At 34.4% G+C, this 25,697-nt stretch overlaps 1 protein-coding gene across 2 annotated transcripts in view; it reads right to left on the reverse strand.

Moving 5' to 3' along the window:
• DNAJC1 (DnaJ heat shock protein family (Hsp40) member C1) overlaps nt 1-25,697 on the reverse strand; it is a 244,355-nt gene that overhangs the window by 147,469 nt on the left and 71,189 nt on the right. For both annotated transcript variants that reach the window (XM_019035497.4, XM_063709708.1), the window contains exons 2-6: nt 24,149-24,250; nt 23,611-23,657; nt 15,884-16,049; nt 14,919-15,016; nt 13,871-13,964 (exon numbers count right to left, since the gene is read on the reverse strand). In XM_019035497.4, coding sequence (XP_018891042.3) covers nt 13,871-13,964; nt 14,919-15,016; nt 15,884-16,049; nt 23,611-23,657; nt 24,149-24,250 — 507 coding nt within the window. The remainder of the gene's footprint in view (nt 1-13,870; nt 13,965-14,918; nt 15,017-15,883; nt 16,050-23,610; nt 23,658-24,148; nt 24,251-25,697) is intronic.

Below are 25,697 nucleotides of genomic sequence, written 5' to 3' on the forward strand. Positions count from 1 at the left end.
GAGAAATTTTATGAGTATAATTTTAAACTATTTTTTTCTCTCAGATATGGAAAGGAGGTATCCTCTTCCTGTTTTCTTCCATTGTATGCTATTTTCATAATATACTGTTGCATATACAGAGAGCAGAAAAACTCTTTGCTGAACTGATTTGGCACAGTAAATTATATTACTGTGACTAACAAAGTACTACTGCTATTTTCATATTAGCCCTTTAACTACAACAGATATTCAAAATTATTTTCAAATCTGATTATAAAACTTATATGAGCATGTATATAAAAGTGAAAGGTGCCACTCCTCCTTTTACCACCCTTAGAGACGAGTATAAAAACCATTACCATGAAGTCTTGAGAATTGAGGACTGAGGACACATACTGCATACATATACTTAGGTGTCAAGATACAGTGACTGAAGTCTCAATGAGTGGCACACAGGTAAGGCTTTAGTGGTGTACCAAAAAAAAAAAAAAACTAGGTCTTAAATAATGACATACATAAAAATAAACAAGCTGATGCTCTAGGCATATGAGATCCTGACAATGAAAATAAGCAAAACAGATCTTTTACCACACTCCTTGGCTCAAACCTCAGATAGTCTATAGGAATACCACTTGTATTAACAGCTGCCAGCCCACACTGTGCTTCCATGTCTGTGCAATTGCTTTGCCCTCTGGCTACAATACTGTACTTCCCTGGCATTATTCTGATGAACTCTTATTAATCCTTGAAAACCCATTCAAGCCCCATCTCCTTTGCAAGTTTTTCTGACCTTCTCTGGCAGTGTAATTCTCCCTTGTACACTACTTCTATATTTAAACATGTCTATAATTGCTTGTATCATGTTATATTCTCTTCCAGATGAGAAATTGAGAAAGGGATACTTACATGCCCAGAGCACAGTATCTGCCATAAAGCAGGTACTCAGTAAGTATTTACCGAATTGAACTAGACTGAAATATGTGAGAAACCTAATAAAGCAAGAAATGAAGGGGCCTGATGACTAACTAAGGTGAAATAAGAAAAAGAAGGGTTTCAAGAATAACTCTAGGGTAACATTCTCAGACCATAAGATTCCTAGAGCAGATAAATCATAGACCCATCTGAGAGAGCTTTATTTTGCAAGAAATAAAGGAACAAAATCTTTGACACTACTTTGACTCAGATGTAAATACATAAATACTTAAACCCTAGAAACTCTTTTCATCTATGACTGTGTCCAAATTAAAGCTTTTTCCTGGGGGTCTGTGTCTCTTGGGGTTCTATCAGAACTCCTCCACCTAATAAGAATTTGGTATTCCTAAAATCATTGAATCAATACAATACAGATGTATTGTTAATATAGTAAAAGATCTCTTAATTATTTTCATCCCCACTTTTACGTTCCTACCTCATTTCTATGAGGATTCACACAAGCCCTAGGCCAGGTAAACAATGGTACTACTGGAAGAGCACAGATGGCCATGCAACCAACTTACTCATCCTCCCATGCCCATATATACTTTAAGTTTCAACAGGGTTTTGGGTTAAGGTTTTATAGCCCTTAACATTCCCCACCCCCCTTAAAAAAAGTCAACCCTAAAGAAGTATTATTTTATATTAAGCCATATGAGTCATTTATACCTTGGTGTGAATGAATGAATGAGCTTATTAGCTTCTTTCCACAGAGTAGGTTTTAATAGTAGGGAAGAAGAAAAGGTCAGGAAGGCATTGGCTCCTTGAGGGGAGTAGGAAATGTGGCACATGCAAGAAAAGAAGGGCACAGATTAGTTATTTATGAGAGGTAAAAGAAAGTAGGCTGAAATCAATCATCACAGTATAGCACAGTGAAATATGGTGATTAAGAGGACAGATTTGGAGCCAGACTATCTGAATTAAGATCTCAGCTCTGCCATCTTACTAGCTATGTGACATTCAGCAAATTATTTTACTTCTCTGTGGGTCCATTTTCTCACCCATAAAATGGGGATAATAAAAGTACCTAACTTATAGGACTGTTATGAAGATTAAATGTGTTAATACCTGGGAAACAGTTAGAACGATATCTTCTACATAGTTAGGCCTTATATGTATGTTAGCTATTTTTATTATTACTTCTACCAATTTGACAAGGATCTTGTTTTCCAACACAAAGGATGAGTTTTGTGCTTCATACTTCACCAAAATTCCCCTGCCAAATCCTGTATCTTCTTGCTTATGTGACCTTTTTAATTGCATCCTTCTCACTTCATTTTGCTGTATAATAGCAACCTCTCCCTAGTAGTCCCGCCAAATTTGAACATTTTCCCTGTTAATGTTTCTTCTTCCTGCTATGGGACATAATCCCACTAAAACTTCCTCTTTGAAATACACATTTAATCCAAATCCTCACTTATCTGAGGACTGCAATCCACTCAATCACCCTAACCTACTCTACTTAATCTGAGACTTTCATTACATTCCCTAGTTTCAGTCACTATTTTTATCTTCCTTTTGCTCCATTTCTAAGCATTTATTTAAACATTCCCCATGTTTTTTTTTCCATATCTTACCTATGCTTTGAAATCAAATTACAATATGCCCACTCCAGGAAACATTACTTCCTTAACAATCTATGAACTCAAGCAATTCTACTTTACTAAACAACTCTACATTGTTTCAACCATCCCTGTGTATAGTTTGGGGTATCACACTTTAAGATGCACTGACAAATAGAAAGACTTTAAAAGGAAAGTGATTAAATAGGGAGGCAGCTTGAAACTCTATTTTTATAAGGGATTAGAGATAAGAAGATTGGGGATAACTTCACAACTACCATAGAATATTTCAAGGTTTATTACAGGAAAGAATGTTGTAAACTACTGCATATGATTCCAGAGATGAAAGTTTTGATTTTGGATCAATATGAGGAAGAAGCCAGGTGTGGTGGCTCACACCTGCAATCCTAGCACTTCGGGAAGCCAAGGTGGGCGGATCACTTGAGGGCAGGAGTTCAAGACTAGCCTGGCCAACATGGTGAAGCCCCATCTGTACTAAAAATACAAAAAATTAGCCAGGTGTGGTGGCAGGCACCTGTAATCCCCGCTACTCAGGAGGCTGAGGCAAGAGAATTGCTTGAACCTGGGAGGCGGAGGTTGCAGTGAGCCAAGATCACACCACTGAACTCCAGCATGGGCCATAGGGTGAGACTCTGTCTCAAATATATGAAATATATATGAAATATATTATATATAATAATATATAAATATATAATATAATATATAAATATATAATATATAGAAATACATAATATATAATATATAGAGAAAATATATATTTTATATATATATATATATATATATATATATATAAGAATTTCCTAATAATTAAAATTACCTGAAAATGAAATAGACAGATTTTGGAGATAGTATTCAAGAAGAAACCAGGTGGCTATTCTTTAAGGTATGTTCTAAGGTATGGCTATTCTGTAAGGTATGCTTTTGAATCCAAGCATTCAAAAGAGGATGAATAAGATAAATTGTTTTCAACCTTTTTTCCCTCCCATTTTTCATGGGGGGGGGCGAATTCAAGTGAATAAAATTATAATAAAATTGTTTAATACGAAAAATAAGCACAAAAACTTACTTGGGTCCAGAGTAAACTCCAGTTTACCTACACAGAAAGTTAGATTTCCTGGGGATATAAACTTCTAATCCATCCTTATAGCCCTAGTACACTGCCTGGCACTTACAGAAGCTTAATAAATATTTAATGAATAATTAAATGCTTACTTCAATTGATTAGGGCTCTGAACTGCCTGCCTCATAATACTGTATTAAAATTATGGAGTTTACATTTTTCCAAACAGAAAGAACTCCTATTCTCAAGGAGTTTATAATCCTTATGAATGGAACCATGAGCAAAAGTTTTTATTCTAGAAGCAACTGTATTAGTACTTAAAATTTCTTTCTTTTTTTTTTTCCCCAAGACAGAGTCTCGCTGTGTCGCCCAGGCTGAAGTGCAGTGACATGATCTCAGCTCACTGCAACCTCCGCCTCCCGGGTTTAAGCAATTATCCCTGCCTCAGCCTCCCAAGTACCTGGGATAACAGGTGCCCACCACCACGTCTGGCTAATTTTTGTATTTTTTAGTAGAGACGGGGTTTTGCCATGTTGGCCAGGCTGGTCTTGAACTCCTGACCTCAGGTGATCTGCCCGCTTCGGCCTCCCAAAGTGCTGGGATTACAGGCGTAAGCCACCGCCCCTGGCCAATATTTAAGATTTCCTGAAGAGCTCAAAACCTGCCTGCATAGACATCAAACAGGGGACAGGTTTTACATTTAAACTATGGCTAACTTAAATAATGTATGAGTGTTCTTTGTACGTAATTATAGAGCATAGGCTCCTGCACAAGAAGACATTAAATAGAGATATTTATGCTTATTTATTGAACCATTGTTATATGTATTGTACATTATTAGGATATGTGGGGATTATATAAGATACAACAGTTTCCCTTAAGGAATATGTAAAAACAACTATAAATATCAACTAAAATATGGAATATAGAATATAAGCTCCGTGAGAACAGGAATTGTTGTCTTTCATCCCCTACCCCTGCCCCGGCACAAAGTAAATAATGCAATCAATCAATAAAGTTTGTTGAATGAATTACTGGCAAAGAAAGTGGTGCTCACTCAACATTCTGTTTCCCCATATTCCGTTGTCCTTTTAAGATTAGGTGGGGTCAGAAGACTAGTTCTGGATGGGCTGTGGATGGAAATATCATGTGTCATTTCCAAACCAACTCACAGAAAAACTCATGCAAATCCTCCAGCTCTCTCCTCTTGTCATAATGAGCAAGGAGGCCACATGTTCCAGATGGATACAGCTAGAAGATGGTGAACACATCATTGCTCTGAGCTCCTGAATGGTTAGGTAGACCAGAATGCCCACTTTCCTATCAACCAGTGACAGACATGAGGCATATGCCAGAAACAGACTAAAGTCTATCAGTCTATTGTGATTAATACAAATAGTAAATGCTCTAAAGTTAGTATGGAGAACATACAATGAGAATTTTTCAGTTGGCCTGATGAAGGAAGGCTTCATAATGATGATAATTTAGTTAAGCCTGAAGATACAATATTTCCAAGATTAGTAAGCTGTGAGATAGGGAATATCCTTACATTAAACCTTTTTTTTTTTCTTTTTCAGATGGAGTCTTGCTCTGTCACCCAGGCTGGAGTGGAGTGGCAAGATCTCGGCTCACTGCAACCTCCACCTTCTGGGTTCAAGCGATTCTCCTGCCTCAGTCTCCCAAATAGCTGGGACTACAGGTGCCTGCCACCACACTCGGCTAATATTTATATTTTAGTAAGACGGCGCTTCACAATGTTGTCCAGGCTGGTCTCGAACTCTTGATCTCTGGTGATCCGCCCACCTTGGCCTCCCAAAGTGCTGGTGTGAGCCACCGCGCCCGGACATCCTTTAACATTCTTGACATAGTTCATTAAGTGATAAGAGAACATGCTAAGGTGGCACTGTTTATAATGTTTTGGTTTACTTTTATCTCTCCATATAAACATCAACATATTAAGCAATCCAAAGAAAAGCTTAAGAAACAAGGGCATTAAACTAACAGAAAACCAAACACTGCATGTTCTCACTCATAAGTGGGAGCTGAAAAATGAGAATACGTGGACACAAGAAGGGGAATAACACACATCGGGGCCTGTGGTGGGGCGGGAAGAGGGAGAGCTTCAGGATAAATAGCTAATAATGCATATGGGGCTTAATACCTAGGTGATGGGTATTAAGCAAACCACCATGGCACACGTTTCCCTATGTAACAAACCTGTAAATTCTGCACATGTACCCCAGAACAAGACAAGAAAGGAAAGAAAGGAAGGAAAGAGAGAGAGGAGAGGGGAGGGGAGGGGAGGGGAGGGGAGGGGAGAGGAGAGGAGGAAGGAAAGGAAGGAAAGAAAGGAAGAAAGAGAGAGATGGAGAGAGAGAAAGAGACAAAGAAGAGAGAGAGAAAGAAAGAGGGGGGAAGAGAGAAAGAAAGGGGGGGAAGAGAGAAAGAGAGAGAGGGAGAAAGAAAGAGAAAGAGAAAAAAAGAAAGAGAGAGAAAGGAAGGAAGGAAGGAAGGAAGGCGGGCAGGCGGGCAGGCGGGCAGGCATTGATTTACAGTGGTAGGAGCAGGGAAATACCACCTGTCTTGATGGGAATAAGGAACGTGGAAGAGCTATGAGGAAGGATACCTAGAAACAATATAGAGGATGCTCTATTTCTTTTTCATTGTTTGATAGCCCAAATCTTCTCTTTCGTTTGAGGCTTAGAAATAACCTTCAATATAGGAAAATACCATAAGTACATTTCTGAAAATCTGCCCACAAAATCAAATGCTCTATACTGTTTTGTTCTCCCATTGACTTATATGGTAATCTCAGAATTACATATAATATGCAATAAAATTACAATGAAAAATATAGAAAAACTGTAAAATTGTACATTTTGATAAGAGTCAAAATTTCTGTACAGAACTATAATAAGACTAAATCCACAAAAAGTAATAAAAATAAAACAGAAAACCAGAAGCTACTGTCTTCCTCTGGTCTGAGACTGTAATATTCAAGGAGACGCACAGCCTAAAAACTATTTTTTCCATTTGTTCCAAGAGATAGAAGAGACTGTAGAAGCCATTTATTCAGCCCTAACTCAATGTAAGAATCCTACAGCTTATGTCCTACAGATGTCCCCAACTTGATGGTTTAACAGAACAACTTTTCCATTTTACGATGGTGATATAGTGATATGCATTCAGTAGAAACCATACTTCCAAGGTCTATATAATCATTGTTTGTTTTTTCTTTCAGTACAGTATTCAGTAAATTACATGGGATATTCAGCGCTTTTTAAATATAAAATAGGCTTTGTATTAGATTATTTTACCCAACTGTGGACTAAACGTAAGTGTTCTGAGCGTGTTTAAGGTAGGCTAGGCTAAGCTATGAGTTTCCGGAGGTTAGGTATATTTAATGTATTTGCAACTTAGGGTATTTTCTCCTTATGATGGGCTTATCAGGATGCAATCGATAAGTTGAGGAAAATTTGTAATTATAATCAGCCTGAACATTCTGACAGGGAGTTTAAGATTACACAGCTTATACTATAAAGTTCTAGTTATCTACCCGGGGCGAAATTTATTCTTTTTTAGTTTTTATTTTTCTTATGTATTTTTTTCTTATATTTTAATATTTATTTTCATCTGCTTTAAGTTTCATTTCTACCATTAACTAGTTGTGTCACTTTGGGGAAATTGTTTCACCAATTTGAGTCTTAAGTATTTTCATCTATAAAATATGGAATTGATGAGACTATATGTTGCTAACATCCTACCTAACATTTTGTGGCTTTTTATCTTTTCTACATCTAGCAATAACCTACGAAACTCTATAGTCTGTCTTTGGATCTCTGAGTACTTGCATAAGATGCAAGGATTTACTTTCAGAGGGTGGAAGTAAGGAATCTCTGTCTTATGTTGTAAGGCCATTCCAGTTTGCCTGTATCCCTTTGTCCTGTAGCAGTAGTTTCAGCTTATAAAAATTCAGATGAACTTCTCCATCTATTTTCATTTGTTTATGTATTTCCTGTGTCAGGTTTCTGTATGTGTGTGTGTCTGAAAAGTTTTAAAAAGTTTTAGAGTATTAAAAGCAAGCTGCCTCATCCCTTGGAAAATCTGTTTAACTCTAAGTAGAAGGGCAGGCGACTCAGCTTGAAACAAATGCCTCATAGCCTTTTAGAAGCTTTTTTTCCTGCTAATTAGCTGTGAATGTTCTGTTTGTTTGGTTTCTGACAGAGTCCTAGCAAGCAGAAGCAAAGGGGCTAGAAAGGAAGGGCCCTAATTGTCAGGGAGGGTGACCTCCAGGCTTGTCCACAGTTGTAGTCTCCATGGGAGAAGCAGCTTCTTGGGAGGGAGGATGCTTCCATTTATAGACAGTTCTATAAAGTATAGTACTCCCTTTACTCTTAGGCAACTTTTTTTTTTTTTTTTTTTAGGTAAAAGCCAGAGCTGTACAGAGAAGATTCCTCTATTTTCTCAGCCACTACTCCTAGGCAACCTATACATCCTGATGGGGGTGGGGATATGCACGCTGGAAACTTCCTATGACAATTTTTATTTGAATGGTGTTCTTGTTAGATCTGCTTAGTAATGAGAAAAGATGGGACTGGAACTTAAAAAGGTAAAAAATTTACAACTTTAGGCAATGCACAACCAAATGAGTTTTATATTTTATAAATTATGCTACCGAGAAATGTAATATATGAGTCAGAGAGAAACTTGAATGGTGAATTCCTAGAAAAATCAAACAAATTCTCAAGCAAATTAAGTTCTGACTGCTGAAGACCTGTTTGAACTCAGAAAATGCAGAGAACTGTGTCTATGATTTAGATTGGTAATCACTTGGGATATGTGGCACTTCCTGATTTTATGAGAGAAACTGATGGTCTGAACAATCTAAATTATTATGGGCCCAAATATTTAAGGTTCTGAAACAGTTGCGAAAATAAACTAAGTTATAACAGCTAAATTGAAAATACGCACAGATCATTGATTATATGTCACCAACTACTTGCTATTTTCCAGGTTACAGAACATATGATCAATTTAAAAATACCCAAGACGGGCATTTTGGAGGTTACAAAAATTTCCTGGGGTTGCAAGCCGAACACAACCAACAAAGAAGACTGGTTTTTGTCAGATTCCAAGAGAATGTGTACTTTCTTCAAACCCACCAGGAGAGCAGAAACAGACTGGTAAGATGTCAAAGTGTCACGGGAGCTATATTTTAAATGTTACAATTAAATTCTTGCCTCAAAGGATTTAAGCCCTCTGTTGATATAGTCCAAGTTCCTTGTTATATACTAACTCATACCCACGTCTTCTGGGGATCACTCTACTTGCTTTGTCAGCTATCTCAACACACTTCCTGAAGCTCCCCCTGCTTCCTTGTATGTAGTCATCCATTTCACTCCTCTCCAGTGTTCTCTCATCTCTCTAAACACACACACACCAGCCTTCCATTCATTCATCAATTTACAAACACCATATTCTTTTCCTGTAATTTCTCACTTGACTTTTACCTTTTCTGCCTATGTAGATTACATGGGGCGTACACTTGACTAAATATAGCAATATCCATGCATCTTGTCCTTGAATACTGACCCACTTGGGAAATGTCTGATATTAATTTAATATTATCAAATATTTAACATCCACTAAGTATAATAGCTTTTCACTCTTTGGCTTTGTTCTTCTATCAATTCTTATAATTCTCGCAATATCCTTCTCAGAGCAAAGGAAAGGAACAAAATCCAGTGCTCTGGAGGTAATAAGGACCTTTTCAAAGAAGCAAGGGGAACTATCAAAGAAATACTTTTACCTCTATCTTGCCTAATCACAGAACCACTTCATTTATTTTCTGCTGATTTCACAGTCCTTATGTACTTTATTTCTACCATTCCTAACAATGTACACAGATCTTTCACAGATGTGTGTGTAATCAAAGAAACACTTTGTTGTCTTATCAGTTAACTTTATTCTGTCTAAATATTCTTTTTAGACTTGTCATATCAGATTTACCTGTTATAATATAAATTCCTAAATAGATATACTCAGAATCTACAGACGTGGAATACAGTCTGAGAAGACAGTAATGGGCTGCATGATACCCTCTTTAAAAAAAGGCTGTTGTATAATGTTTTCCTCAGGATGCTTTTAGCCTTAATACAGTATGATTTTATGGGAAGTACTGCATCTACAAAATTATCTTTGTATACCACCTAGTATACAAAGTGGGCACTTAACTGTTAAGTGTCTATTCATCTTTCAATACTCAGTTCAAGTGTTCACTCTTTTTAGTTTTCTTTGGTCATCCCAAATAGAGACAACCTTCCTTCTCTGACTATCTACAGAAGTCACTGTTCATACTAAAATGTGAAGCATATATACCGTATTGTAGAATGGTTATTTAAATTCATGTGTTATAACTGCTACCTGACATTAAGGTCCTAGAGAAGGCATATTTATCTCTGTAGTCCCTAGTAGTGCTTTGTTCTGATATACGTTTAATATCTTTTTATTGAACTGGCTGAACTGTCTTTCTAAACATCTGACCAAAAGACGTCTTACAAATCAAATGTGGAAATAATTATTTGCATTTGTAATTTTGTTTGGGAGGAAATAGAAAATAATTTAGGTATACTAAGCAGGGAACAGGAGTTTTCTTAGGGCTCTTAGATGCTAAGTAATAAAAGCGAACTTGGGAGCACAAGTGAGCCAGAAATGCCACTTTCCCAATCTTACCAGACGACCTTATGTATGTGAAGCGTAGCAAAGGAATGGGTATTTAGAGGATGAACGGGAAGGAAAGAAATTAAACTGAAGAACTATTGCTATGACAAGATTTGGGTACAGATTCTGCCAGTGTAAAGGTCACTTGCTGGAAGCCTCTGAATCTCCCACTTTTAGCTTGGACCCTGCTTCTTAACCAATAGCTATATACAGACATCAAATATTTGCAGCTCAGTTTTAATTAACTTTTCATAAAATTCAAGGAATTTACGCCAAAAGTAAAACTCTCTTAACTTACATGTGCTTAACTAATTTACTGTATACTTATAAGAGCTGCTTGTGTTAACTCTTAAACCTCCTAGTGGTAGTTATACTTGTTATTCTAATTACATGATTCAATTAATTACCATCTAAAAAAGGATGAGATATGAGTAAGAAATAAGAATTGTTTCTATGAAAACCAAGTTGAACGCTTTGGCAAGCTCAAAATAAGAGTTGTTAAAAATGCTGTTTTAATGTCCCACCTAGGGTACCCCCATCTCCCAAAAAAAAAAAAAAAAAAAAGTCTGGCTTGGAGGTGTGTGCCTATAGTCCCAGCTACTTGGAAGGCTGAGGTGGGGGGATCACTTGAGCCCAGGAGTATGAGGCCAGCCTGAGCAACATGGCAAGACCCTGTCTCTAAAAAATAAAAATTAAATTAAATTAAATTAAAATTAAAATGAAGTTAACTAGATGTCAGAAAGCCAATTATGAAAGACTTGGAGAAAACTATATATATCTACAAAGATTATACAATTACATTGTTTCACAAGACTCTAGTTTGACTCTTCTTTAAAGAAAGCAAGATTATCGGTATAGTTTATGCCAGAAAGAGTACAAGAAACTTCAATCAGTGGACTCTTATTTAAAAATAAAACAATGGCCAGGTGCAGTGGCTCACGCCTGTAATCCCAGCACTTTGGGAGGCTGAGGTGGGCGGATCATGAGATCAGGAGATCGAGACCATCCTGGCTAACACGGTGAAACCCCATCTCTACTAAAAATACAAAAAATTAGCCGGGCCTGGTGGCAGGCACCTGTAGTCCCAACTACTTGGAAGGCTGAGGCAGGAGAATTGCTTGAACCCGGGAGGCAGAGGTTGCAGTGAGCTGAGATTGCGCCACTGCACTCCAGCCTGGGTGACAGAGCGAGACTCCATCTCAAAAAAAAAAATGAAAATAAAAATAAAAAAACAATGGTCCTATATCACAAGAGTGGTACATAAAGTACACGTTTTAAAAGTTTAAGGTTGTACCTATCATTTTTTATTCTTAGAGCCTTAACAGGGCTCTTTTTTGACCACTGTTCCAATTACCAATCCAGATAACTTCGGGTGAAAAAGACTCGTTGTAAATTTCATAAATATCTTATTTAAGAAGATCTAAAATTAATACAAAGGTCATCACATACTACAAAACAAAAAGCAGACAAAAATCTAATCCTGAGAGCAACTGATCAGTATTATTTTGCTAATGTATTTCATAAGCAATGTTTATCAATCTAAAGTACTTTCTAAAGTATTATAATATATATTTGAAAGAGTCTACTGCATTACATTATTTTGTTAGTGACCACTAGAAACACTAATCTAAGGTCCCCACAGCAGAATAAAAATATCAAATATTTGCTTTAAAAAGGAAAATCATCTTAATTTTCTTCTTGAAATCCATTTATCAAGAAGAAATAATTAGAATAAAATTTAAAAATTAGATTTAAAAGGTCTTGGAACCCTAATGCCTACCATCTCAAAACTGAAAGGCCAGCAGATACCATCAAGTAAGTAAAAACTTTAAAATTCAAAGTGATCAGTTAAAAAAAGCAGAGTTTCTAAAGAAACTAAAAAGTTTCTGTAAAATTCCTCATTTTGGTATATTTTCTACATTATTTATTTTTGAATTTCTATAAAATTCCTCATTTTTGTATATTTTCTACAAATTTATGATGAGGCAAAACAATCAATCTATTACACGAATTAACAGCTATCACAGGCAAGTATTTTAAAGTAAATTATACATCTAAGCCATAATAATATGTTGGTTCTAGTCTGGCAAATTACCCTGCATGCTAAACAAGAAATATGTTAATTTTACCAAATAAATTTTATTTCAAATTAGATTAAAATTACAAAGAAGTGTTTAATATTGATATCTTATGTAATATTCTATTTATACTGCCTCATGAATATACTTTTTAACTCATCTATATTCTGGTTTGCCTATTGCACGGATTCTAAAGTTGGCAAAAAATAATCAGACTTCAAAAAATAAGAAAATCTGCCCTAAAAATATTTTTCTGTCTCATTTTCTCATAAACATACCAGTGTGATAAAGACTTTCCCTCCCTCATTAAGTCTTACAGACAGCATATAAGCATTGCAGAGTATTTTTTCAAGCAAACAATATAACACGCTAAACAACTTAAAAACAAACCTTTTAAATTACCAAAATACTGTAATTTTTCTCTATTAACTGTAAACAAAATATAACATTCTATAAGCAATAACTATTAAGATGAACTATTTTGATGGAAGAACTGGTAATTTCTCAAAGGATAAAAAGAAGCACACTAGTATTTTGGTTCAATATCCCCTTTAAATATAAAATTTTCATTATGAGAAAAATAAAGGAAAATACAGAAGTTGTAGTCATTAGCTTCCTTAAACAATCAGGAAAAATAGCTCTAATATATAACTACAAAGTGGGTAGAACTGAATTAGAACATTATCTGGTCCTCTAGATTATAAACACTTATTTTCTAAAATAAAACATTTCTCTCCAAAAAATTATAATCTCAACCTCAAAATCTGTACACCAAAAAGTGTTTTATTTACTTTCAAATATTTATGTGTTGGGGATTTTCAAACCTGATGCAAAAATCAAAATTAACAAAGCAATAATTTAATAAAATATGCTTTGGTATACTAAATGTAAAAAAATAAAAGAAACTGACATCTAAATATGATACATATCCACATTTTATTATTTAATCAAGACTAAACAGAAACAGAAACTCATTACCTGTATAAGACAAAATGTCCTCACTCCTCTTAAATTTGCAAATAAAATGGAAAGCAATATATATTTTGGTACAATTATACAGATGTTCATGTAAAGTTTGGTTTTTCTTTTTTTTAACACTATGTACTTAAATGCTATTAAAATAATGGGTGGCAAGCTACTTGAATACTGTTCTTTTTTACTGGTTATGCTTTTAATGATAACAGTGGATTAAATTTTTATCGCTTTTATCTCTGTACTAAAGATACTATGTTTTTTTCTTTTTCTAGCATCTTGGGACTCTAAGGTGATCTAAAACCATTATAAAAGACAATTACAGAAACATATCTAAATTATCTTAGAACTATCTAAATTAGGTTTAACTTATAAAAATCCTACTCAATCAACATTATAAAGCATCCACTGCATATCAGCATTCAGAGAGCCGACATGGGCATAAATTATTTCATGAGTGATTAAAAATAAAAGATCTAATGTTATATAAAAGAGGTACATTTTACCTGGATGAGGTGAGGTAATGCTTTTAGTGTAAGGCAAAACCAAATCCCCAGTTTGCATGGAAGCAAATCATGCCACTGTGGTTTCATCAGCAATCTAAAGGGAGGGAGAAAAAAGACCATACAACATATGAGGAATATACAGAGAAAGTTGGGAGGCAGAATAATTCTATAAAGATCATGAATTCTTTTTTGAATGGCTACTTCAACAAAAAAAAATGAAGAAAGTATGCACTGAAATATTTATAACTGACTTACTCTATCATGAAATACAGTAGTCACAACAAATGCAATATATATAGCATGTAAGAGAATCTAGGCTAAGATTTTGGGGAAGGAGGTTCCTAATCAAGTTACAAAGATAAACAAAAGCCTTCTTTCTAACCTGGGCTTTTCATCACTTTTGTACAACGAATTCTTAAGCCTTATGATTACTTCAGCTATAAAAAACTAACCATCATCAGTGTTCCCAAGTGCTGACAACCAGATATGAAGACTGTAGCATAAACAAACCAATACATAAAAATTAATGTCATTTGCAGTTCACTGAAGCATTACTCACTGATGTCATCAGAATAGATGACAGGCAGAATAGTCTCTGATCTCCATCCCACATTGATCCCAGTTCATGCCCTGCTGTGTGAACTATTTAAACCCTTTATTCCTTTCTATGAATCAATAGAAGAAATGGTGGTATCTTTTTGAGTGTACTGCATATCACTGCCTCTCTACATACTGTCACTCCTGAGCTAAGTGATAGGTCCGTCTAATAGTACTTTGTTTCTAAAGTTCAGTATAAAAATTTCAAACTAGAAGAATTTGAGGGATTATTTAAATATATATTCACACTTTATATGGGGGAAAAACCTGAAGACATTTTGCTTAAGGTTAGAACTTGTCTCATAAACAATGGCACATTATTAGTCTTTTATAAGACTACCACAGATATAAATGAGAGCACATGTAAAGAGACATACATACGAAGTTGAATCATATTAAAGATGTATTTTAAAACAGCTTCAAATTATAAAGTATTTTTATATGCTCTCACCTTTCATTTTTTTCTGAAGCACTGAGTTTTGATACATCCACACTCTTACTGCCAGTCTTTTTTTTCTTTTCTCTCTTTTTTCTACTTAGTAGTTCATCCTTAATGTGGAAAGAATTATGGTTACGGTTATCATTAACATGTACACTTCAAATGTTCTCTAGGCTCTTCTGTGAAGGGTAAACATTATAGAGGAACATTTATGCAAATGTATGTAGGGTCCAACATGATTAAGTAAAATCATCAATCTTTCACAATAACTGTTGCCATGGTATCCAGGCCTTAAACACACATGAAGTTCAGGACTGTCAGTCATGTGCATCTCCATAGCAATCAAAGTTTTCTAAGAAGAGAAAGCATTCAACTCACTTTCTCTCATTCATCCAACTTTAATAATGTCACTTCAAAAGGAATGAGTAAACAGATGCTAATTCATGAATACTGATAAATATGTTTGATTATCTTTAACATATAAATAAAAACCCAAAGAATAAACTATAGAGTAGCATATTAAACCAAGAAAAGTGTAATAATTTTTTTAACCAATCGAAGTTAGAATGTTATATTCATTTCCAATTTTATTTATTTACTTAAAACATTTTAAAAGTAAACATTCATTATATAAAGACCTGTGACACAAAAAAATCTAAAATCAGTCTTAAATAAAAAATATTTCTATTTGGAAGGTGATAATTAAAACATGGCTCTACCTTCTAATTCCCAGCTAGATATTTGGGCTTTCACAAAGTTTTATAACAAACTTAAGTGCCACATTTTTTAAAAGAAGAATATTTTCTTATTTCATGGGTTCTTCTTGACTTAGAAATATGTCAAACATTGAGTATAAAACTATTAGAATGAGAAGTATACAGAGAGAAACAGAAATTTTCATCAGTTGAAAAATAAATGTCCAAAATTCCATATAAAATTAAGGAGGCTAGTTCATTTGATTTATTACTAACACTTACCAGTTGTTTTTCCAGGTAGATTGACCAAACCACAGCATAATGACCCACTGTGAGAATAATGAACAAGAGTAATGCCAGCTCAGCATTGCTCATTTTTCTCACCCGCCTGTAGTAGAATACAGGCTGTCGCCAATCTGGAAGTCCATTGATCAGAATATCATCATACCTACAGTACAAATATAACAGTTTTTCATGGGGAGTTTAAAATAAAAACAAAAAAAACTATTTGTGCCTATATTACAAAAAGGAAAAAGAAAACAATTTATCCAAAATAGATAATGTTTATGTACATTCCCAGCATTATAATATCTAGTAAATTCAAAGCACTGTAGATAGCTCTAGTCACTGACACCCTTCAAAAAAGTGTCCAGTAATATACTGTGGATACCAGATCTCATGTTTTTACAGCACCCAAAGATGTGACTCCTGGAGTGACATCTAAACTAAAGGAGCTACGTGTAGTCTACCTGTCTACTAGTCTACAGTAAAGACTCTACCATTGAAGTCAGCAACAAAAAGAAGGATCTCAATAGGAGAAAGATCAAGATAAGAGCTGTTTGTTACCGTGAATTACATATTAATTGAATCAAATTCAGAATAAATTTTCTAGTCAGTGCTTTTATGTCTACCCCTAAACTATGGTGGCTCAAGGTTGAAGTATTTATACACATGATTTTATCAAAGCTTTTTAATGAGGTAAAAGCCTATAAAATTGAGTGTCTTTTAATTTTGTATTGCTATATTCCTTTAGAAAATAAAAAACTCCCAAATTAACAAGAGATGTGGTAACAACCAGTGTTTATGTTGGATTTCTCAATAAAACTGTTTATTTGTAAACAATTAAGTGGCAATTTCCTCATTTTTGGCTTTTGCTGGAAGAGAAGAACATTAACAAGTAAAAGCTTTCCTAGTCCTTTAAAAAGCTGATGCATTTTAAATCAGCTTTCTTGGTACTATCAGGATAAAAAAGTTACTTTAAAATAAATTTTCAACTGAATTTAAATTTACTTGTCAGACAATCATTGAACAAATATCTTTGAGGTTAAAAATAAGGAGTAACATTTATGATTGTAAAACTCAAAATGGTCACATACAAACACTGTGTGTTCAACACACACAACCTGTTAATTGAACACAACTCATTAAATATTCTAATCACACTATTTCCAGAATTAAATCTTCACTGAAAGGCCTAATTTGGTGCAACACATTGACCAAAATATTTTAATTAAAAATATTCTGAGTTAGTCGCAGGCCTAATTACAGGAATAGAAATAGGGCCTATATTGTCAGGCAGGTCAGTAGAACTCAGTAGTAGGTTTTTCTCAAGTAAATTGACCGATCTAGGAATAATAGCGCAGCTGCTAAACTGCCAGTCTTGACATGTAAATCAATTTAAATGCAACAACTGCAGTAGCTACTTTGATAGTTATTAAATTGATACCTTGGAGATATGCTAAAAAAATAAAGCAGAGGATTTATTACAGGCAACTTCTTTTTTCAGTAGAAAAACATCAGATATAAATGTAAAATATATTTTATTAGCAAATCTAGAAAACCTGACCTTTTGATCAACTTGGGTTATTAATAACAATATCATCAAATTGGAATAACCAATGTTGAAAGCAAAGGACATTAATTAGTACTAAACTCTTAAAAAGCAAATTGTGTAATATACAAGAGTCTACAAAGTAATGTATGGTTTGGCAGTAGCTACACCAGAAAAATTTGGTGCTATTCTTTTTCAATATTTATCGAAATTCTTGAATATTAACATCAAGATATAATAATGTGACTTCATAAAAACTATCATTCATGTTATCAAAAATTTATGTTTAAATCTATCTTATAAAAACTGATTCATTTTAAATGAGAAAATGTATAGGTAAAAAGGTTTCAAGTGCTCTAACATGAGATTACAACATTCAAATGAAGTCCAATCAATCTTAAGGCCTATCTTAAGGCCTGAATCTATTCTCAATCCATATTCTACTTCAGATTTGTTGAGGGAGAAAAAAGGTGAATATAAAAATCATCACTTTCAGCAAACCTCTCCCATGAAATAACTTCAGGTAAAAAGTATAGTTATTGATAAAGAACATCTAAGAAAATGGAGACAATTCCCTAATAGCACTCTTAAGTATTAAATTTGCTTTGGGTATAACTAAACTATAGCAGAAGAGAGAACAGCTGAACTCATAGCTAAGAATTTCTTATCAAATATTTTATCACCATTGTAACTGAAAGTGCTATGTGTCTGTTAACAGCTACTATTCTCTACCCTACGTACAAACTGTATTTGGTGTACAAATTCAAGATAGCAAAATCTCATGCACTGAACACATTAAACAGCACTAGATATTTACTAGGCTATGTCTGTCACTCTAAACAACAGTCTCTAAGGATTAAGCTTAGAATCAATGCTCTATTGATTTTACTATCAATGAACATTATAGCTCACACGACTGGCCATTTTAAGGAAAGATAGCTTCCATTATAGTTCATTTTTTAGAATATATACTGTTAAAAGATAAATTACTGCTTTCTTGATGAAACATTGAAAATACATTTCTTAAAGTACACACAGACACTTTTCATAAGTTATTTAAGAAGAAATACTGTGTTGACAACACATAAAATTTAAAACATCACTTTATTAGGCTTTTCTATATTTAAACATATAACACTGTTAAAATGCTCTGTATTTGGGATTCATACAAACTGTTCTCAACTATTTATTAAAGCCAGATTAAGAATGTACAAATGTATGTGTTGTAAGATATAAAGAAAGAAATCTCTATGATAAAAAATATCACTAATGCTAAAAATCATAGGGAATTATAATGGCATTTTCTTGGAAATGAAAACAATCAATTCCACACATCCAACATATGGCCTAATATGTGTTTATTTCACTTGATTTTCTTAAAATATACATCAAGAACATAAAATAATGGTTACATACTCATTAGTGAGTTTTATACTATAATCTGCAATTCATCAAACATATTTAGGCTAATACAAACACTGAAAAACAAATCTAAAATTTTTTCAAGTTACCAGCAGAAAAATGTATGGAAATTTAAAACGTTACAATTTTTTGAAATATAAAATAGTAATTATGAAACTAAAATTAAAAATCTGTATATTATGAAAATGAATATTTAAATAATTCTAGCATGTGCCTAAATTATGAATTTTCTGTATTACAAAGCTTGAATTTTTAGTTTAAAACAATAACAACATAATTTCCACTTAGGTCACATTTTGAAACTGAATAAAAACTACTTGTACAAAGATTATAAACAGAAAACATGTCCAAATTAATTGCTGTCATTCTTCTTTGAAAAAAATATATATATGCCAAAAATTGTGGTACACCGCACTTTATTTAGGAAAGGTGCCAAAATAAATTTCCTATTCTCAGACTAACGGTTATTTTGATTCTAACACACCTGTAATCAAATTTACAATAACTAGTTAATAAATTTATAAAAGTTTAACATATTAAGGCTGAATAACTATACGTTTAACAGCATTTGTAAATGAAACATTATTTAGTAAACTAAAAAACACATTCAACTTTTATGAATATAGTAACATGAAACAGACAAAAAATTTTAAAGTTGCACAACTGGGTTAGCAAAAGAAGACTGGTTAAAAATTCATAACAGATTTTGAACAAAAGTAGGTATGTTAATATTACTAAAGCGCAATCTACTATATAAATGTCATGACTAGTACTCAGTATTTTACCTCAACTAACATTCAGGGCACTCATAAAAATTTGTTGGAACATAGCTGGGCTACTGTTTCCCAAAACAAGTTAGCTAAAGAGTTTAGAGAAGGCTGCTAAGCTAGGTTTTCTTACAATAACCAGGAAAACCTGTTATAGGCATGCTTTAATAATGACAGTCACTGGGTCTGAAAAATGCATAATTAGGCAAACTGTTAGGCAAGTTCCTCACTGTGTGAACATCATGCTGTACTTACACAAACCTATGTTGTATAGCTTCTACACATGTAGGCTATATGGTAGCCTATTGCTTCCAGGCTACAAACCTGCATAGCATGTTGCTGTCCTGAACACTGTAGGCAATTATAACACAATGGTAAGTATTTGTCTATCTAAACTTAGAAAAGGTACAGTAAAAATACCATATTATAATCTTATGGGACTAGCACTGGGTTTTTTTGTTGCTGTTGTTGTTGTTTTAGAGATGGGGTCTCACTCTCTCACTCAGGCTGGAGTACAATGGCACGATCATGGCTCACTGCAGCCTTGCAATCCTCCCATCTCAGCATCACAAGTAGCTCAAGCAATCCTCCCATCTCAGCCACTCAAGTAGTTGGGACTACAGGCATGCAACACCACACCCTGGTAATTTTTTTATTTTTTGTAGAGATAGGGTCTAGCTATGTTGCCAGGGCTGGTCTCAAACTCCTGGGCTCAAGGGATCCTCCCACCTCAGCCTCCCAAAGCGTTGGGATTACAGGTGTGAGCCACTGCGCCCAGCCAGCATTGTGTATGTGGTCCCCCATTGAGTGAAATGCCATTATGCAGTACATGACTGTATTTTCACGCTATATACGTTCTTGGGGGAGAAAAAGGCTTAAACGTTTATTCACAATTGCACTCCTAGGAAGCTACCCAAGAGAAATGAAAACATATGTCCATCTGAAGATTTATGTGAATGTTCACAGAAGCCTTGCTCATCACAGCCCCAAAATGCAAACAACCCACATGTCCATCAACTGGTGAACAGATAAACGTAAGTGGTATATCCATACAATGGAATACTGTTCAGCAATAGAAAAGAATGAACTACTGGTATATGCTACAATATGGATGAATCTCAAAAACCTTATGTTAATAGAAGCCAGATACAAAAAACTACGTATTGCATGATTCCATTTATATGAACTGTCCCGAAAGGACAAATTTATAAATACACTAAATCGATCAGTAATTGCCTGGAGCTGGAGATCAGGGTGAGGAACTACTGCAAATGGGCTAAAGCTTTTTTGAAATGATGTAAATGTTCTAAAACTGGACTGTGATGATGGTTTGCACAAGCCTGTAAATTTACTAAAAAGCACTTAACTGTACACTTAAAACAGGTGACTTTTATTGTATGCAAATTATACCCAAATAAAGATGTTAAAAAATCAAACAAAACTGGCTTTTTCTTTTTTCTTTTTTTCTTTTGAGACAGGGTCTTGCTGTGTCGCCCAGGCTAAGCACAGTGCTGCAACTTCCGCCTCCGGGGTTCAAGCAATCCTCCCACCTCAGCCTCCTGAGTAGCTGGGACTATAGGCATGTGCCACCACGCCAGGCTAACTTTTGTATTTTTTGCAGAGACGAGGTTTCGTCATGTTGCCTAAGCTGGTTTCCAGCTCCTGAGTTCAAGGGATCTGCCCTCCTCAGCCTCCCAAAGTGCTAGGATTACAGATGTGAGCCACTGTACCCAGCCAGCCTTTCCTTTTTTTTTTTTTTTTTAACAAAAAGTTATTTGGTTTGTTAATTTATCAATTTAACTGCTATTCTCTTTTCCAGCAAAATTCAAATAATGCATCTGATTTCAGAGAAAACACAATTATATAAAAGGGAAATAAATAGGAAACATGTCTATGACAATTTCCCAAATTACCAATTCCTGGAAGGTTACACATTTAAAAGTATTATTTAATGAATATTTATAGTAAATAATTGTGATACCAAAAAGCATTTTTTTCATATCAATATGTAGATAATCTTCTTTTAGAAGATAATGCTGACTGTGCTCTTTTTTTTCCTAAAGGAATTATAAACATTAAGTAATTGTCTGCAGAGATGTCTGTCTCCTGTATGTTTAAATACTCATAGGTCACCTGGCCTCAGGCACAAGCTTTAGAGGAGTGATTCTTAGCTTGATTAGTTAAGACTTTTGCCTCAAGGAAAACCAGTTACCAAAGAGTTACTTGTGCCTCAAGGGGTATAAATACTACAGCTGTTTGTGTAACTGTCACATTCATTTTTTCTATCAACTGTCTAAAATAAATGAGAGAACTAATCCTGAAGAGATGATGTTATTTATTAATAGATGATTCCATGTTAATGAAGAAACAATTTATATATGACAAGTGATTTGTTTTGAAAAGATAGAAATAATTTTGGTAACTGAAAGAAATTACAAAGTTTATTGACTTTTAAGATAACAAACAAAAAGAAAAAAACCTCAAGCCAAAAATATTAGAAAACTAAATAAAGCTACCTTTACAGGCACAATCTTGATGTGTGAAACAAAACTAGGGCTCACAGAGAAACCAACTAGAAAATATGCACAGAATGACCAAAACTTCTTTCAACACGCTTCTCGGACTCTTTCAACACTATGGATTATCTCAAACCAGAGGAATGTCTGCTATGGTATCTGGACCAATGCCAGCCCTTGTTATAAAGTGAAGAACACTTTAAGAGAAGATCTTGAATCCCTGTGCTTTGCAATCTGACAAGCAGAGGTATTCAAATTAAACGGTTAAGATGAGAATCAAGAATGGTAGCTAACATTTTAGGATACAGACTAATTCCAGATAATACATTTGAGGAAAGATTCAGAATGTAAGACAGCACAATTTATAGGGTTGTCTGGAGATGTATTACCCCCCTAGTGAAGGATACAGATATTTAGGCTGGCTTTTGCCTAAATGTCAAATAGCCAGGTGTTGTTTTGTTTTGTTTTTTACAGGTACTCTTGTATTGTAGAACATTTTCAAATTTTGGATTGTGGTCCACTAGTGTCTCATGAAATGAATTTAGTGAACCACAACCAACATTTTAAATAAATAAATAAATAAAAAACACCAAAAGACTAGTCTAGCCTAGAATAGAAAATAATATGTTTAACATGCAATAAGAAATATCTTGTGAAACTATTGTTTTAGTTGTGTGTGTGTGTGCGTATGCGTTGTGGTCTGACTTAAAAAACTTAGAAGGCTGCTGAAATGATGTCTACATTCCACACATTCTGTAGGAGTAGAGGAAAGGGGCCTCTGTGTAATCTACTCTTAAGTCACTGGCATTATAAACTACTACATAAATATATTGCCACTCTTCTGAAAGGGGCACAGAGAAGTCTTAGAGTGAGGGGCTACCTCCACTCTGAAGTTTAACCCTGAATGCAGAATTGCCGGAGCAGAGTAAAGGAAGGGAAGGAGGCAAAAGAAATAGATGCAAGAGGCAAAGTTTTCTTTCTTCTACAGGCTTACAGAAGCTTATATAATTGGGTTATTCTGAGAGTGAGGAAATATCAAGAAAGAGTACTAACTTGACTATCACTACAGTCTAATTCAACCATTTAAGGAATGGGGGGGAAAAGCGCCAAGCATCAGGCACAGATAGGAGCTATTACTGACATATGGGAAGGAATGGACATTTATTTGAATTCAAGCAGTATTTGTATTTCGCAGGGCATAAATACTCATGTTAAAAGTCGTATTAAGGAAGCCCGGACTTGCTAACATTATGACTCAAAATCCTGAAGCTTGTATGTATCGAATCAATCTAGTGAATACTTTCAATAAAATTAACTCTGCTTCAAACACACATTTTTAAAACACTGCATTTCTTGGAAGGAACAAAAATAAAATGCTAACATAATAATAAAATGTTTAAGGAGACTTAATTCTTTATAAACTGTAGCATGAAACTATAACATCTTAATTCAAAAGCAGAAATGAACACTCACCTCTGCCTTCGTTCATCATCCTTTAAAACTTCATAAATGGCCACCAACTAAAATAAAAGCATTACTTTAAAATAAAAATACTCTCAACTATAAGAAATCACATAGGAGGGTGAAGGCACTACAATACACATGCAGAAAATCCTATGTGCCTATATATACAATAAACAGATGAAATCTCCTTTATAAGTAACACTTTATGTTTTGGTAGTACCTTAAGAGATTAAAAATGCTTGATATCAAAATAAATCTTTGTGACAGTTACAAAAGTAATACTTATCTTAAAATGTGCATTTAGAAGCAAAAGCTGTAATTTAGACAAGAAAATTATGACAATTATGACCCTCCAAGAATTTAGAGATGCTAATACAAAATAGTAAAAACGCATTTTGTAGAAACTTGAATAAAAACATATACACTATATTTTAAACTACTACCTCATTTTCAAATGAAAATATTCCATATATAAGTGAATATTTCTACCATCGACATGTTAATACATTTGTCACAAAATATATATATAATAGCATATTTCACTTACTTGTCTAAACTGAGTTTCTGCATTTTCATCTTTATTCTTGTCTGGATGTAAAGTTAGTGAAAGCTTACGATACGCTTTTCTGATGTCTGCAGATGATGCATCCTGGAGGTGGTAGGGGGAGGGGAAAATACAAAGCAAACTTTGTCAGAAAAAGAAATTCCCAGAACCTTGTTAAGATCTGAGAAGACAGCCAACCAAGTGCAGGACCCCAGGCAATGTAATTTGAGCAATCAGTCTTAACAACCAGGCTATGCAACAAGCCTGACCCACATGACTGAACAATTATTCAATCTAATTTGGCTCTCCTCTTAACTTTTCATTACCATACAGTCATTTAAAGAAGACAGTATTTGGCGAAACTTTTCAAACACTTGCCTTCCTAAAATTAACCAATAAATCTTTTTCAGTAATTAAGAGATCAAAAAGAAACAAATTAAAAATTAATACATCGGTGTGCCTTCAAAGAAACTCTTTATTTACTGGCAAATGTTAAAGCCAATTTCTGAATCCCGGGCTAACCATATGGTTACTCTATTATTTATATTGAGTTTATCATCTTAGCAACAACCTATGGAATCTCACTTTCACATGTGAAAAAGCATGCCTATCTGAAGGGAGTTAAATTAGCATTTATCAAAAATTATTATCATTAGAAAGAGTTAAATATACTGTACTTATTTACTTAGTACTTTAAAGGATATTTTCAATGTTGGCCAGCCTCCTCAGTCTGGTTCATAGAAATAAATTTGCCCAATATTTATGTATTACTTGTATAGTTTAAATATATTTAAAAGGTTACCGTGGTTCACTACTTAGATTAAGTGGATATTAAAATTACATTTTATATAATCCTGTGTGCACAGGTAAAATCAGACAACATCATTTTTACATGGCCAGTATAAAATGCATAATAATAACAAAGAATACACTGTCAAGTAGGGTTTAAAACTTTTTTTGAGACAGTCTGATTCTGCCACCCAGGCTGGAGTGCGGCGGCACAATCTCAGCTCACTGCAACCTCCACCTCCTGGGTCCAAGAGATTCTTGTGCCTCAGCCTCCAGAGGAGCTGGAATTATAGGCATGCGCCACCACACCCAGCTAATTTTTGTATTTTTAGTAGAAATGGGGTTTCTCCAGGTTGGCCAGGCTGGTCTCGAACTCCTGACCTCAAGTGATCCAACAGCCTCGGCCTCCCAAAGTGCTAGGATTACAGGTGTGAGCCAACTCGCCTGGCTGGGGTTTAAAACTTGATCTGTATTAAACTTAAAGTGTATTAAAATAACATATTAATATTGGGCAAAATGATAGTAAACTTGCTTACTAAATGTCTCTCATTTGATAGCTGACTGTTTAATTAATTCCAAAAACTATTAAGAAGTTCAAATGATGAAAACACCAAACCAAACCAACACAAAAAATCTATATACCTGGGACTAAATGTTATCAATAGTTTTTAAATAGAGTTGGAGAGAGACAAAGTGAGGCTATAATTAGTCTGTCAGGCTTGTCTTTATAAACCATTATTTTTATTATCAGTTTTCTGGGGCT

The sequence above is a fragment of the Gorilla gorilla genome, chromosome 8, assembly GCF_029281585.2.
Source record: "Gorilla gorilla gorilla isolate KB3781 chromosome 8, NHGRI_mGorGor1-v2.1_pri, whole genome shotgun sequence".
NCBI classification, from domain to species: domain Eukaryota; kingdom Metazoa; phylum Chordata; class Mammalia; order Primates; family Hominidae; genus Gorilla; species Gorilla gorilla.